Source organism: Vulpes vulpes, chromosome 14, assembly GCF_048418805.1.
Source record: "Vulpes vulpes isolate BD-2025 chromosome 14, VulVul3, whole genome shotgun sequence".
In the NCBI taxonomy this organism is placed as follows: domain Eukaryota; kingdom Metazoa; phylum Chordata; class Mammalia; order Carnivora; family Canidae; genus Vulpes; species Vulpes vulpes.
In genome coordinates, this window is record NC_132793.1 from 121194155 (window position 1) to 121210696 (window position 16542).

A 16542-nucleotide genomic window follows, 5' to 3' on the forward strand; every position below is an offset into this window, starting at 1 on the left:
AAATAGAGGTGGAACCCTTTTTAATTGTTAAAATTTTGCATTTTATGACCAGAGTTTGCTCATAGAGATGTGAGCCCCAAGTGAAAGGTGTTGGACTAATGGTGAAGGAAGGCTTTGGAGGAAAGCTTTATTCTTTTCTCTGTCTTCTTTGGGCCTCAGAAAAGTTAAGGTACAGTGTCGTCATAGAAAGCAGGCAAAGGCTACAGTAGTGTGTCTGAGTCATATTATTCCACTTCGAGTAAAATGTAAGAATTTTGCAACTCTACAGGTCTGTTTATCACCACTTCATCTTTTATGTTTTAGTTGTCATATGTATTATATCTACCTATGTTAATACTCCACATTCAGTGTAATACTTTTTGCTCTAAACACATATTTTAAAGAAATTAAAAGGAAAAAGTTGATCTTTTATGTTCACCCACATATTTGCCATTTCTGGTGCTTTTCATTTCTTATTGAAGATAAGAATTTCTGAATTTCTATGTCTTTAAACCTGAAGAATTTTCTTTATCATTTCTTGTAGTGTAAGATTTTGGTAATAAATTCTGGAAGCTTCTATTTAATTATCTTCATTCTTGAAAGATATTTTTGCTGGTTACAGAATTTTGGATTGATACTGTTTTCCTTTAGGATTTTTATGTGTGTTTTTTAGCTTTGACTGTGGTGTGCCTGGGTATAGTTTTTTTGTGTGTGTGTGTTCTGTTTATGGTTTCTGAGCTGCTTCAATCTATAAATTTATAAATCTCACCAAATTTGGGAACTCTTTGCCATTACTTCTTCAAATATATTTGTCTCATTCTCTTTCTCCTCTTCTGGGATTCCAGTTATACACATACTAGAATTTTGATATTGTCTCATAGCTCATCAAAGCTTGTTCATTTTTATCCTTCCTTTCTCTGTATTTCAGATTGTATAATTTCTCATCTTTAAGCTTGTCTTTAAGCTCCTTCCTCTCTAATATGCTATGAAATATATGTGGTGAATATTTTATTGTGAATATTGTGTTTTGCAATTCTAGAATTTTAATTAGTTTCCTTTTCATAGTTTTAATTTTTCTGCTTTATGTTCTTGAATGTAGTTAAACTAGCTACTTTATTTTTAAAGGTTTTATTTACTTTTATTTGAGAGAGAGATAGAGCACAAGCAGGGAAATGAGGGAGAAGCAGGCTCCTTGAGGGGAGCTTGATGTGGGGCTCCATTCTAGGACCCTGGGATTGTGACCAAAGGCAGATGCTCAGCTGACTGAGTCACCCAGGCACTCCTATAATTGCTACTTTAAACTTTTGTTAATATTAACATATGAGGATTGGTCTTTGTTGAATTCCTTTTCTCTTGAGTCTGTGGCTCAAGTATTAATCAGTTTCATCTACTGTAACAAAAATATAATAGATTGGATGGTTTAAACAACAGAAATTTATTTTATTGCAGTTCTGGAGACAGGATTATGATTAAGGTTTTAGCTAGTTCGGTTTCTGGCAAGAGCTCTTTTTCTGAATTGTAGATGGCTACCTTCTTGCCATGTCCTCACATAATCTTTTCCTGGTGTGAGCACATGGTGGGAGAGGTTGAGACAGGGAGAGAGCTAGTGAGTGTGTGTACATATATGTATGTGAGTGAGCTCTCTAATATCTCTTCTAAGAGTATTAAGCTTATAGCGGAGTTCCATCCCTATGACCTCATTTAACCTTAATTGCTTCCTTAGAAACTCCATCTCCAGATACAGCCACAATGGGGGTATAGGGACTCAGCATATGACTTTGGAGGAATACAAGCATTCCTTCCAAACATTTTGCCAAATGGCCCCCCAAATCATGTGCTTCTCACAAAAGTTGGAACTCACTGTAACATCAACTCTAAAGTCCAAAGTCTTATCTAAATATTATTTAAATCAGATATGGGGAAAAAATAAATCAGATACGGGTGAGACTCCAGATATGATTCATCCTGAGGCAAAATTTTTCTTCACCTGTGAACCTCTGAAACCGGACAATATGTGTTTCCAAAATAGAGTGGTGGGACAGGCACAGAATAGACATTCTCATTTCAAAAGGAAGAGATCACAAGGAAGAAAGGGGTGATGGGTTCCAAAGAAGTCCAAAAACCTCACAGGGCAAATTCTAGTAGATCTTAAAGCTTGAGAAAATCTTTAGCTTGATGCCCTGCCTTCTGGATCCACTAGAACAGTGGTCCCACCCTGACAGCTCTTCAGGATGGTCCCATTCCCAAGGCTTCTTGATGGAGTCTGATCTGTTGAAAAAAGAAATAAGACAGCCCTGATGAGCTCTGAATCACCTTTATGGTCTCATCTCCTTTTCTTGGAGAATAGTGCAGGTTTGCAGTTGAGTAGCCTATTGTCCTGTCCTGTAGAATCAAGAAGTCTGACAGCCTTTCCTTCATTTTTTCTCTTTCATTTTGAACTAGCAGTGTTTCTGCTTGTGTAATGCCCCCATCTCTTTATTGAGTGATAGTCTAGCCACACTTTAAGTATTCTCTTTAGACGATTCATTCTCATTTTTTGCAATATAGACAGATTGAGTATTTTCCAAATCTCTAAGTCTTGGTTCTTTTTGTTTAACAACTCAGTTCATTTCTCTCCTCTTAGATTTTACTGTAGAGGACCTTCCAACAGCCTGTACTTTCCAACACTTAGAAATGTTCTCAGCTAAATATTCAATTTCATTATTCACAAGTTCTGTCTTTCACAAAGCACTAAAACACAATTTAGCCAGTTCTTTGCCATTTTATAACAAGGATTGTCTTTTTCTCCAATTTCCAACAATATGTTCTTCATTTCTTTCTGAATCCTTACCAGAATGGTCTTTCATGTTCATATTTTAAACATTCTATTTATGATATGTATATTCTCAAGGTGATAGAAACTTTCACTATAGCTCTTATCTTTTCTCCCTAAGACTTTGCTGGAGTTGCATTTAACATCCGTATTACTACTAACAGTCCCTTCACAGAAGCCTACATTTTACAAAATTTTTCTTTTTAATGTATTTATTTTGCTTATTGAACTATATAGTTGACAATGTTACATTAGTTTCAGGTGTACAACATTATGATTCGACAACTCTGTGTTTACTATGCTCACGAGTGTATCTGCCATCCATAACTATACATTATTATATTATTATTATTATTATTACACTATCATTGACTGTATTCCTTATGCTGTATGTTTCATCCTCGTGCCTGATTCATTTTATAATTGGAAGCCTGTATCTGTACTTCCCTCCACCCTTATTTGCCCATGTCCCCAACCCCCTTCCGTCTGGCAACCACCAGTTAGTTCTCTGTATTTATGGATCAGTTTTTGCTTTGTTTGTTCATTTTTTTTTTTTTTTTTAGATTTCATTTATAAGTGAAATTACATGGTACTTGTCTTTTGTTGTCTGACTTAGTGTAATACTTTCTAGTTTTTACAAATGGCAAGATCTCATTCTTTTTATGGATGAGTAATAGTGTGTGTGGGTGTGTATATGTATGTGTGTATCTCAAATCTTTATCTGTTGATGGACATTTAAGTTGTTTTCATATCTTGGCTATTGTAAATAATGCAGTAAATGTAGGGGTGTATATATCTTTTTGAATTAGTGGTTTGAGATTTTTTTGGGTAAATACTCACTTGTGGAATTACCAGATTGTATGCCTTTCTATTTTTAGTGTTTTGAGGAGCCTCCGCATTGTTTTCCACAGTGGCTGTACTAGTTTGCATTCCCACCAACATTTATGGAGAATAGTGACAGAGAGTATTAAGCTTATAGCGGAGTTCCATCCCTATGACCTCATGAGCCTTTTTTTTTTCCTCCACATACTCACCAACCCTGTCTTTTCGAGTCTAGCCATTTTGACAGGTAATAGTGTAATATCTCATAGTGTTTTTTATTTGACCTAATGATTAGTGATGTTGAGCACCTTTTCATGTGTCTGTTGGCCATCTGAATGTGTTTTTGGGTTCTCTGCCCATTTTCTTAATGAGATTATTTGAGTTTCTGTGGTGTTGAGTTGTAAAAGTTCTTTTTATACTTCGGATATTAGCCCCTTATTGGATATATCATTTGCAAATATCTTCTTCCATTCAGTAGGTTGCCTCTTCATTTTATGAAGGAACCATTTATGGTTTCCTTTGCTATGCAAAAGCCTTTATTTTGGTGTAGTTTCAATAATCTTATTTTTGCTTTTGTTTCCTTTGCTGAAGGAGGCATCTAGGAAAAATTTCCTAAAAGGCTGATATCAAAGAGATTATTACTGCCTGTATTTTCTTTAAGAAGTTTTATGGTTTCAGTTCTTAACATTAGTTCTTTCATCTATTTTGAGTTTATTTATGGTGTAAGACTGTGGTCCAGTTTCATTCTTTTGCATGTAGCTGTCCAGTTTTCCCACCACCATTTGTTGAAGAGACTTTTTCCCATTGTATATTTTTGCCTCCTTTGTTGTAGATTAATTCAGTGTATAAGTATGGGTTTATTTCTGGACACTCTCTTCTGTTCCATTGATCTAAGTGTCTAGTTCGTGCCAGTATCATACTGCTTTGATTGCTGCAGCTTTATAGTATATGTTGAAATCTGGGATTGTAATACCTCCAGTTTTGTTCTTTTTCAAGATTGCTTTGGCTCCTTGGGGTCTTTTTTTTTTTTTTTTTTTTAAGGATTTTATACATTTATTCATGAGAGACACAGAGAGAGGCAGAGACACAGGTAGAGGGAGAAGCAGGCTCCATGCAGGAAGCCCGATGTGGGACTTGATCCCAGGACCCCAGGACCATGCCCTGGGCTGAAGGCAGGCGCCAAACCGCTGAGCCACTCAGGGATTCCTGCAACCCTGCATATTCTTATTCCAAACAGAACCTTAGATACAAAGCAGCCCCCGGTGACTTTGGCTGGCTAGCTGACGTTGTAGCTGGTGGTCCTGGGGCACTTTTTGCTGGGGTTCACTGGTGGGATGGCCTGAGCTGAAGTGGATGGGGGCAGGGTGATCCTAGGGCTCTCTGCATAGCAGGACTGTTGAGGCTGAAGTACATACAAGCTGGGTGGTTCTGGGGCTCTCTGTGCACACAGTGCCCTGGTAGGACAGTTGAAGCTGAAATGGAGCCAAAATTGTCTGGAGTTATCTGGAGCCAAAGGGGTATGGCACTGGAGTGTTCTGAGGTGCCTTGCACTTGTGTCACCTTGGCGAGACAACTAGCACTATAGGAGGGAGCTAACCAGGGATGTTGTGGTGTGTGTTGTACTAGGGTCACATGGGGGGAGTGTCTGGGGCTGGTGTGGGATGGGGCCTGGGGGATACTGAGGTGATAGGTCACCAAGGGCACCAGCACCCTACTCCTGTCCATGCTATCAGGGTGCAGAGAGAATGTAAACCGTGGCCCCTTCAAGGGGTTTACCTTGGCCCACCAACCTGCAGAGTTCCAGCAGCTCCCCCACCATTTGGTGGAATCCTAGGGCTGGATATTTTTATAATCTAGTTACTCTTTTAAACCATGACCTTTTTTCTCTGCTCCAGGGAAGACAAATCTACTTATGGTCCCTCAGTACTATCCTTCCCTAATGCGGTTTGCAGTGACAGGGGTGGGGGTTCCTTTCGTTAACCATGTCTCTATTTCTCTTGCTATTCTCTATGTGGTCTCTCTATCTTTTGTAGTGCAGAAGCTGTTCAGTCAGCCCCCAGTTCTTCAGGAGGAATTGCTCTATAAATAGGTATAGATTTGGTGTGTCCTGTGGAGGTGAGTTTCAAGGTCTTTCTGCATTGCCTTCATGAATTAGAAGTCCTAGGCTTTTTAAAGCATGCACATCAAAACTTTTCCAGCCTTCACAATAACCCAGTTCTAAAGCCACTTCCATATTTTAGGTACTGCACCACTCCATTTCATGGTAGCAAAATCTGTACTAGGATTCTCTAGAGAAGTAGAATCTAGAAAGAGATTCATTTTAAAGATTTAAAGATTTCATACACATAATTACGGAGACTGACAAGTCCCTAGACCTACAGTTGGCAAGCTGGAGACTTATGATAGCTGATGGTATAGTTTAAGTGTGAATCTGAAGTCCTGTGAACCAGGAGAGCCAGTAGGGTGATTGCAGGCTCAAGCCTGCTAGCCAAGGTAGGAACAGGTGATATCCCAGGTTGAAGGCAGTCAGGAAGGAGGAATTCTCTTATATAAGATAGGGTTAGCCTTTTGTTCTCTTCAGACCTTCAAGTGATTGGATCAGGTTTACTCACATTAGAGAGAATGATCTGCTTTAATCAATTTATTGGTTTAAATGTTAAAATGATCCAAAAACACCTTCATAGAAATACTTCGGATAATGTTTGATGTAATAATCTGAGCACTTTGAGGCCCAGACAAGTTCACAGGTAAAATTAAGCATCATAGGTCACATTTCCTAATTTTTTTGTGTGTGTCTGGTTATTTTGGACTTATGTTGGACAGTGTGAATTGTATAGTATAGGAAATTTGGACTCTGTTACATTCCTCCAAAAAGTGTTAATTTCTTTTGGTTTAGCAGGCAATTAATTTGGCTGAACTCAAGCTCTCAACTCTTGTCTCCCCTGTGATGGGCAGCATATGAAATTTTTGTTCAAGTCTTTTATACTTAGCTGGGCATTGGGAGTTGTTCCGTTCATATGTAGTTCAGGAGACAGCCACAGATTTGGGCTAAGTTTATTGGCAGAATTTGAGACTCCTCTTCTATTGCTCTCTCCCTTCTGGGAGTTAATTTACTTGATTATAACTCTGTCCTCTAGTCTGGTGGTGCATTTGAATTAAAATAGTTCTTTTGTCTTATTTTCTTGCAAGCTAGTTGCTTATTGTATTTTCCAAGTTTCAGTTTAATGAATAGAAGCATATTTCATTTTTAAAAGATTTTATTTATTCACTTAAAACATTCACTTGGATTGATTGATTTATATAGAGAGAGTACACACGAGTAGGGGTGGGATCAGAGGGAGAGGGAGAGAGAATATTAGCGCAGAGCCTGATGTGGGGCTCAATCTCATATCTATGATATCATGACGTGAGCTGAAATCAAGAGTTGGATGCTTAACCAACTGAGCCATCCAGGTGCCCCTAAGATTTTATTAAGTAATCCGTACACCTGATGTGGGACTTGAACTCAGTCTTGAGATCAAGAGTCACATGCTCAGACTGAGCCAGCCAGGTGTCCCTAGAAACATATTTTTATCTTATAATTGATTACTTTTTTTTTTTTTTTTTACTATTTGCTTTCTTGATGCACTTTGGGAAAATTTAAATAGGTTAGAAATGTATAACTACAAAATATAAATAATACCTTTTGCCTCGGTTATCTTTAGTTTTCTAACAGGAATTGGTTGGTGCAGGGCTCACAACTCCTTAATTTTTATTTGTCTCTATCATTTTCAGTAAGCATTTGCTTTGTAATATCTGACCTTCTTTTATACTTTGTTATATGTAAATTAGTGGTGAAAGTGGAGCTGATTAATAATACAGCTTTTTCTGCAATTCTTTCTTTCCCATCTGTTAAAATTATTGTCTGGATTCTTTTGTTTTCAGTTTTATTAAGAAATAATTGACGTATATAGCTATATAAGTTTGGTTATATAGCATGATGGTTTGATTTACATATATTGTGAAATGATTATCACAGTGGATTTAGTTAACATCCATTATCTCATATAAACACAGAAGAAAAAAATTTCTTCTTTAATAAGAACTTTCAAATCTACCCTCTTAATAAGTTTCCTGTGTATCAAATAGCAGTGTTAACTATAGTCATCATGTTGTATATTACATCCCTAGTACTTATAGCTTAAAATTTAAACCTTTTGTCTACTTTCCTTTAGTTGTACCTCCCCTCACTCCCTGCCTCTGGTAACTGTAAGTCTAATCTCTTTTTCTATGAGTTTGGTTGTTTTTTGTTTTAGAGTCTATAAATTGGTGAGATCATATAGTGTTTGTCTTTCCCTGTCTGACTTATTTCACTTAGCATAATGCCTTCAAGGTTCATCCATGTTGTTACAAGTGGTAGGATTTCCTCTTTTTTTTTTTTTTTTTTTTTTTAATGCGTGTCACAACTTTATCCTTTCCTACTTTGATGGTCACTTAAGATTGTTTCCATGTCTTGGCTATTATAAGTGATTCTGTGAACATGGGGTGGGGGGTGGGGTTGGTGCAGATATCTTTTTGAGTTAGTGTTTTTGTTTCCTTTGCATATATTTCCAGAAGTGGACTGGTTGGTCATATGGTAGTTAAAAAAAAAATTTTTTTTTTTGAGGGGTGCCTGGGGGGCTCAGTGATTGAGCCTTTGGTTCAGGGCATGATCTTGGGTTCCCCATGGGGAATCTGCTTCTCTGTCTGCCTGTCTCTGCCTCTCTCTCTGTGTCTCTCATGAATAAATAAATAAAATCTTTAAAATTTTTTTTTTCTTAAGACCCTCCAGACTGTTTTCTATAGTGGCTGTTCCACTTTATAGTCCTATCAGCAGTGCAGAAGGCTCCTTTTTCTCCACATCCATGCCAACATTTGTTATCTTTTCTCTTTTTGATGGTGGATCAGGCTTATTCTTCAGTCTAATTAGGGCATTAATGACATTTTAGGCTGTATAATTCTTTGTTGTGGAGGACTGTCTTAGGCATTGTAGGATGTTTAGAAACATCCCTGGTCTACCATCTACCCATTAGATGTCAGTAACAACCCCCTCTTCCATTATGACAAGCAAAAAATTCTCCATGAGGGCGAAATTACCGAGCTCAAGTTTAAAGAGAAAAAAACTAAGTTATATGGACTTTTTTTGTATTCTAATAATACTGTACTGTTTATAGGTAAATAGTTCTTGTAAAGAAGATGACTCTAAACAGAAGCAACCAAACAAGAAAAAGAGGATCATCTATGATTCAGGTAATATTTCTTCTAGGAGCTTTAAAGTTTAAAAAGAATTTTATATCCCATAGAACAGTGTTTTCCAAACTGATGTTCTGAGACACACAGCTCTCTCTGATGTTATAATAGGTCCTGTGAGGGGAGGGCTCTATGCTCAAAAAAAGTTGTAATAGTTTTAATATCAGAACTTATCAGAGCTGAAATACATTAATGTATTAAATATGTTCAGGGGGGTATATAGTATATATAGTATGTCTTAGACTCACTTTGAATATGCCATATTTATTAAAAAAATATTTTTTTTGTAAAGATTTTATTTATTCATCAGAGGCACAGAGAGAGAGAGAGGCAGAGGCACAGGTAGAGGGAGAAGCAGGCTCCATGCAGGGAGCCTGATGTGGGACTCCATCCCAGGACTCCAGGATCACGCCTTGGGCTGAAGGCAGGTGCTAAATGGCTGAGCCACCCAGGGATCCCCATTTTTTAAAATATTCATACTACTATTGTGACTGAGCTTAGAAACTGAATTTGGAAAATAGTGCCTTAGAATATTGCTTTAAAAACAAAGATCTTAAAATTTATTTTTTGTGCTTTTAATCTAGTCTTTTTTTGTTGCATTTACAATGGAAAAGCACCATATAAAATATTTGAATATACTTTTAAAATGGAGAATGTGTATTTTTATGGATGTCTTTTATGATAGTTTAAAATAATGGTGAAACTCCAAGTTTTAGGTTTTGCTTTTGTGGAGAAGACTCATCTGGTGTGAATTCTTAAAAGGGTAACCTAAGGAAGCATTTATAGATTGTTAGGATTTAACTGTGATAGCAAAGATTCTGACTCCATCCTAAAAATATTTGAATGTTTATTGTGAGTTTTTAACTGCTGTATACTGTAAGGAATTTGAAATAAATACACATCCTCATTCCCTGGGAGTTTGTCTTTTGGGAAACTGGAAATTTAATTGTTTGATGCAGTTTAGGATTGTATGAAACAGGATTTATAAATGCATGGCAGAGGAAAAGGAAGGATACTAAAGTTTATGAAACTTCTGTTTTTGTCTTGGTTTGTATTTAAGTGTCTTGGGTGATTAGGTTGTGGTAGATAGACTAGTGGCTCCCAGAGATGTCCATGTCCTAATTCCTAGAACTTGTGAATAGGTTCGGTTCGGTTACATGACAAAAGAGAAATTAAAGTTGTAGGTGGCATTGAGGTTGATAATCAGATGACCTTAAAATAGGGAGATTGTCCTGGATTCTCTGGTGGTGGGCCCATTGTATTCACAAGGAAGAGAAGAGAGAACACGAGAGAGATTAACTGTGGAAGAAAGAGAACCAGAGAGATGGCAGCATGAGAAGGATTTTGCCTGATGTTGCTGGCTTTGAAGATGGAGGAAGGGAGCCATAAACTAAGGAATGTTAGCAATCATTAGAAACTGGAAAAGACAAGGAAATGAATTTTTCCCTAGAGTAATCAGGAAAGGATCGTAGCCCTGCTGACACTTTAATATTAGCCCAATGAGACCCATATGGGATTTCTAACCTTCAGATCTGTAAAATAATACATTTATGTTGTTTTAAGCCACTAAATTTGTGGTGATTTGTTACAGTAACAAAAGAAAAAGACAAAGACTTAATACTGGTAGGAGTAACCTGTGAGAATGCACGATAAGAGTTTTACCTCAAATGGGCCTTGAAGAATTGGTTAACAGTCACTGTAAAAACACACTGTATTTTATTGTTGAGTTTTGTTTGATTTTCCTTTCATGTACAGATTCAGAATCAGAGGATACAGTGCAGATTAAAAATGCCAAAAAGCAACCAGAAAAATTGCCATTGGCCTCTAAACCTGGTAAAATTCTACGCCAGGATCCCGTTACATATATTTCAGAAACAGGTAAGGTACTGAATATGTTTATTGTTTTAGAAGAAGAGTAGTGTGTGTTATGTTCTTGAGCTTCTCATTGGTGTCTGGGTGTACCTCCTTCACTTTGAATAGAATTCCTGTTACCTTTTTTGCTTTGTTGGTTTATATTTATCAGAAGAAGTCTATAGTCATTATCCTTGGCATTTTCTGTGGGGCAATTTCAGGGCAATTGGCTTTGGAATTTTTTTAGGTGTTCTTTTTTAAAAAAATATTTATCTGTTTGTTTTAGCACATGTGAGTCTGAGTAGGAAAGAGGCTGACGGAGAAGAGAATCCCCAAGCAGACTCCCCACTGAGCACATAACCTGATGTGGGCCTGATTCCAGGACCCTATAATCATGACCCAATTCAAAACCAAGAGTCAGCTACTTAACCGACTGAGCCACCCAGGCACCCCTAGGTGTTCTATATCGAATAAGTTGGAAGTTCTTTCTTTAATCATATATTAAAATATTATTGGTGTGTTTTAAAACTTCTTTTTAACGTTAGTATTTTATGTTGCATTCTAAAGTCATAATCTAAGTATATAATGGTATTCATATTTGTGGTTTATAATTTAGCATGGGGTGCCTGGGTGGCTTAGTCAGTTAAGCATCTGACTTTGGCTCAAGTCGTGATCACAGAGTCCTGGGATTGAGCCCTGCATCTGGCTCTGCACTCACCAGGGAGTTTCCTTATTCCTCTGCCCCTTCCCCAGCTCGTGTGTGTTCTCTCCCTCTCCTCTCCCTTTCTCAAATAAATAAATAAATCTTTTAAAAAAATATAGTGCAGATGTGACCTGAATTCTTTGTATTCCCTTGTGACCCTAGACTTTAGCATTGACTTTTTAAAAGATAATTGCTTTTGTACTTAAATTTATTTGTTCGATCTGTTTTGAATGGTCAAAAAGCAAAAGTCATAAATGTACACTAATCTTCAAATGGTAAAATATATAAATGATTGTGTCATTTGGTAAGGAACTCTGAATTGTCATCTGAGGAAAAACTCAGATGTGTTCATTGTAAAGTCCTTTTGATTCTGACATTATTAACTACTAGGGCAGACAATAACAGGAATAAAAATGTAAATGTATTAATCTTCAACCCTTTGAATTGGTTCCTATACAGAAATGCTTGAAGGGGCCGTGAAAGCATTTCATAGGTTACTGATTTGTTCATATTGAAGAAAACCTCTGAAACCATTATTTTTAGCACTCTGTTATTTTTATTGCTATTGAAGTGAATACACCTGGTTTGAAGAGATAGGGTAAAAGCCACATAATTATTTTTGGCATAGCATAGTACAACTTATATTCAACAAACATTTATTGAGTCATTTTTACAACCCAGTTACTAGGTGCTGGGGATATAATAGATGATCAGAGACTCCCAAGTACTCTAGGAGTCTCTTGAGGCAGCAATAAGCAGTAGTCAGGCCGAGTGCTTAAAGGGTAGGATTTGATCTGGCACTTGAAGGATGAGCAGATGATGGAGGAAAGAACATGTCCGTTTAGGCAGATGGGATTACTTAAGGCACAGCATCCAGTACAGGGATTGGTGTGTTCATAGGACACAGAAGAGACTGCTTGCCCACATGACAAGGAGTGGTGGGAGGTAGGATGAGGGACGACCTTGAAAGCTAGGCAGATGAATTTAGACTTAACATAGCAGGGGAAAGGGAACCATTAAAGTTTTATTTATTTATTTGAGAGAGAAAGAATGTGCAAGGGAAAAAGGGTAGAGGGAGAGGGTGAAGCAGACTTCCTGCTGAGCAGGGAGCCCCATGTGGGGCTTGATCTTGGGGTCTTAGGATCATGACCTAAGCTGAAGGCAGATCCTTAACCAGTTGAACCACCCAGGTGCTCCTGAAGTTTTTTTTTTTTTTTTTTTAATTTTTATTTATTTATGATAGTCACAGAGAGAGAGAGAGAGAGGCAGAGACACAGGCGGAGGGAGAAGCAGGCTCCATGCACCGGGAGCCTGACGTGGGATTCGATCCCGGGTCTCCAGGATCGCGCCCTGGGCCAAAGGCAGGCGCCAAACCGCTGCGCCACCCAGGGATCCCGCTCCTGAAGTTTTTGAAGAGAGTTGTGGCATGATGAAAATGGTATTTAAGGATGATTGCTAGATTGCTAGTGTTCAAGGTGGGATGGAGTATAGAAACTGTAATTAGGGAAGTTGAGGCTTTGACTAGGAGTGAAGTAATGAGAGACGTAAAAAGTTTGCAGTAGTGATTTATAAACTTTTTTGAGAAATGAGTTACATATTAGGTGTTTGGATTACCTATGATAATTAGGATAATTGGAGAGTTAATGTCTTTAGCATGTTTCAAGGGTTTTTTGTTTGTTATTTTAAACATTTTTTTGAAAATTATTTTTTAAGTAATCCGTGCACCCAACATGGAGCTTGAACCCACAACCTTGACATCAAGAATTTCATGCTCTACCCACTGAGCCAGCCAGGTGCCTCTTGATTTTTTTTTTTTCCCCAAAAACAGCTTTATTGATTATACATATCACCTCTAAGATTTTATTTTTAATATTTTATTTATTCATGAGAGGCACAGAGAGAGAAGCAGAGACATAGGCAGAGGGAGAAGCAGGGTCCCCACGGGGAGCCTGATGTGGGACTCAATCCAGGATCCAGGATCATGCTCTGAGCCGAAGGCAGACATCCAACCACTGAGCCACCCAGGCGTCCCCACCTCTAAGAGTTTAATATTATTGGAATTTGCAGATAAAAGGTCAAGGTTTTTAAAGATATGAGTAACTATAAGGCTTTAGTTAAATGTATGGGCTATTACTTGAGAGTGTGCAGGTACTCATGGTAGAACCACTGGTGGTTGATAAGTAAGGAATAAAACAGAAAGGAAAGTCCTTCCTGTTGAAAAAGGAACATGAGTCTGGAATGTCAGAAGCCCTGCCTGAGTGTCCTGTCTAATAGCTTGTTTGAGTCTGTCTCATTTTCTATAAAGCAGAAACACCAATTGAATAGGCTTGTTGGAGAGACTTCCCTGGATGATGCGTAGGGAAGGGCCAGACCCGGTGCCTGAGGCAAATAAAAACAAGCAGTCTGAAGGAAAAAGGAAAAGCCCACAGATGAGTTTTGTAGGTTCTCATTTGTTTGATAAAGTTGTTCAAATGATCAAAAACAATGTAGGTAACTGAACGTATTTTCTGTAAGCTTTTTGGTAAGCTGAGATATTTCTTCATTATGATACAGGCCTTAACCTTTTTGTTCTATTGCTAAATATCTGTTCAGGCACATTGTGCAAATGCACTCTTCTATTCAGAGATCCCCCTCTGAGATCTGGCCACCTTTGTGAAGTTTTGAATATGTGGGAGGGATACTAGAAACAGTATGGTGATAGGTTTATTATGTAACTGAAGGTGGTGTGATCAAGCTTCCCAGTGACAGCCTGGAAACGTCAAAGTTAGTGTGCAGACAGCCGTGCCCTTCAACTCTGGTTCAGTTGGCTATCCTTATCTTGTGATTTTAGGTACACAGAAGGGTCAGACGATTTAAGCTCTGATCACAGATTTTCTCTAACACAGGATTGTTTATTTCAGACTGGGTATTTTCAAATGTTATTTTCTGAATAGATACCCAGCATTTTATCTGAAATTTTTGTGAACATTATCAGTGTTTTATGTCATTCTGCTGGTGGCACATATATGGGAAGGTGAACATCATCCCCTGTTTTAGCTGAAAATCTTGAAGTGTGATGTACCCATCTAATAGGATGTTGAATATTAATTATATAGTATTCTGTTTTTTCTTAGAATTAAGATAGAGGAAAAAGCTAGTTCTTTCCTTGCCTATATTTGTCTTCTCATACTTTGTTATTCCTTGAAATGACAGGTGCATGGGAAGAAAAATAAGTCATTTTTTCCCTCTTCATAAGAGAATGAACTGTTAAAAAGCAGCCCATAATAAAATTAGAAATATAAAGAGTTTTAAGAAAGGTGTAGCTTCTTGAAATTAATAAGCTGGAAAATGCTTCATCTTAAAATAATTTTAAAAAATTATTATTTTTTAAACAAAAACTATAGTTTTTCAGTAGTGGGTCATGAAGAAATATTCACATTATAAATATAAATATTATTAGTATCAGGTTAAATAGAATATTTATGATAATAGTTTAAAAATAAAAATTCTAACCTAAAATTGTACTGTTTATTTGGAGATTGGAGGTTCTTGTGGAAGAGGGTTATATGACAATGATTTGGTTTTAACAGCCTATTGATAACAAAAGAAACGGGTGCCTGGGTGGCTCAGTCAGTTAAATGGCTGTCTTTGGCTCAGGTCATGATCTTAGGGTCCTGGGATGGAGCCCCACTTGGGCTCCCTCCTCAGCGGGGAGTCTACTTTTCTTCTTCCGACTGCCTCTCCCCCCTAGCTCATGCTCATTCTCTCTCTCTCTCTAATGAATAAAATCTTAAAAAAATAAAAGAAACACTTTGTGGTTCATTATTCTATAGTTTATTTTTTATAAACCAATTTTTGTTTGGTATTTTTCTTGCAGCATAGTATTTGTAGTGTTTAAGAGCATGAGCTCTTGATTCAGTCTGGGTGGGTTAACCTTCATTTACCTTCCCCGTGGCTTAGTTTCCTCATTTGTGAAATGGATTTATTACTAGTACGTATGTCAGAGGCCTTTTGATGATCAAATGAGATAATTCTTGAAAAGCATTTAAAACGGGGTCATATGGTAAATGCTCAATTATTATTAACTGTTAGTCTTACATTTTAATTTTGTTGTATCTCTATATCTGCCTTTAAAGACTATGCTAAAGACATTTTGTTTTGGCTTAAGTACTTAGGACTTTCTGTTGATTTTGTAACTGTACTTCAGAAATTTAGAAATTGTATTTGACCCACTTGTTGTGGATGTGTGCTGTCTAGTATGGGAACTACTAGTTACTTACAGCTTTTGAACACTTGAAATGTGACTAGCCCAAACTGAAACTCTTGTAAGTGAATTAGTACCAAAATGAAGTAAATTATCTTATTAATATTTTTTAGTATTGATTACATGTTGAAATGATAATAATTTGGGTATGTTGGGTTGAATAAAATATATTATTAAAATTAATTTCACTTGTTTCTTTACTTTTTAAAAATTTGGTTATTTGGATTAAACCAAACATTTAAGTTAATTTTACTTGTTTCTTTTTACTTCTTTTAAATACGGTTATGAGAAAATTTAAAACTACATATGTAGCTCACATTCCTGTTGCACAGGGCTTTATAAACAATGAGAAAAATAGGAAATAACCTTAATTGAGAAAATAATGTACTTCAAGTACTTTTGTACATTCACGTACTTCATTCAGCTCTTTAGGCTTGTTAGCTTGTTTAGCTTCATGATGTATTTTTCATCACTTTTATTAAATCTGTCTTCTGTTGATTTTTAAAGTACATTTAATATATTTATCTTCCAAATTACAGGGAAAGGAAAAAATAGCATATAAACATCTTCATAGCTAACCACGGACTCTAGTAAAATGTTCTTGTAAGTTGGTAAAATCCCAAATACTTGTTGTACTGGGTAAATATATTTACTTTTAGCTGTTTAATGAAGTGAGATACCTTGAGTTTTGTTTGGTCAAGATGACCTTTTATTAGGCAGTTTCATCAGGGGCTGGTGTTTGGTTGAAAATGATGGGGGTTTTCCCTGTCTTGAAATTTGTTTATAACGGGTATTTTTAATTGAGTACATAATTCCAGAGACAGTGCTCTTGAAATTATAATTATTTTGGGGATGTTAAATGGG

At 36.9% G+C, this 16542-nt stretch overlaps 1 protein-coding gene across 4 annotated transcripts in view; it reads left to right on the forward strand.

The window, feature by feature from the left end:
* Positions 1-16542, forward strand: part of RFC1 (replication factor C subunit 1) — a 75582-nt gene that overhangs the window by 14510 nt on the left and 44530 nt on the right. For all 4 annotated transcript variants that reach the window (XM_025997767.2, XM_072737862.1, XM_025997758.2 and 1 more), the window contains 2 exons: positions 8806-8881; positions 10637-10759. In XM_025997767.2, coding sequence (XP_025853552.2) covers positions 8806-8881; positions 10637-10759 — 199 coding nt within the window. The remainder of the gene's footprint in view (positions 1-8805; positions 8882-10636; positions 10760-16542) is intronic.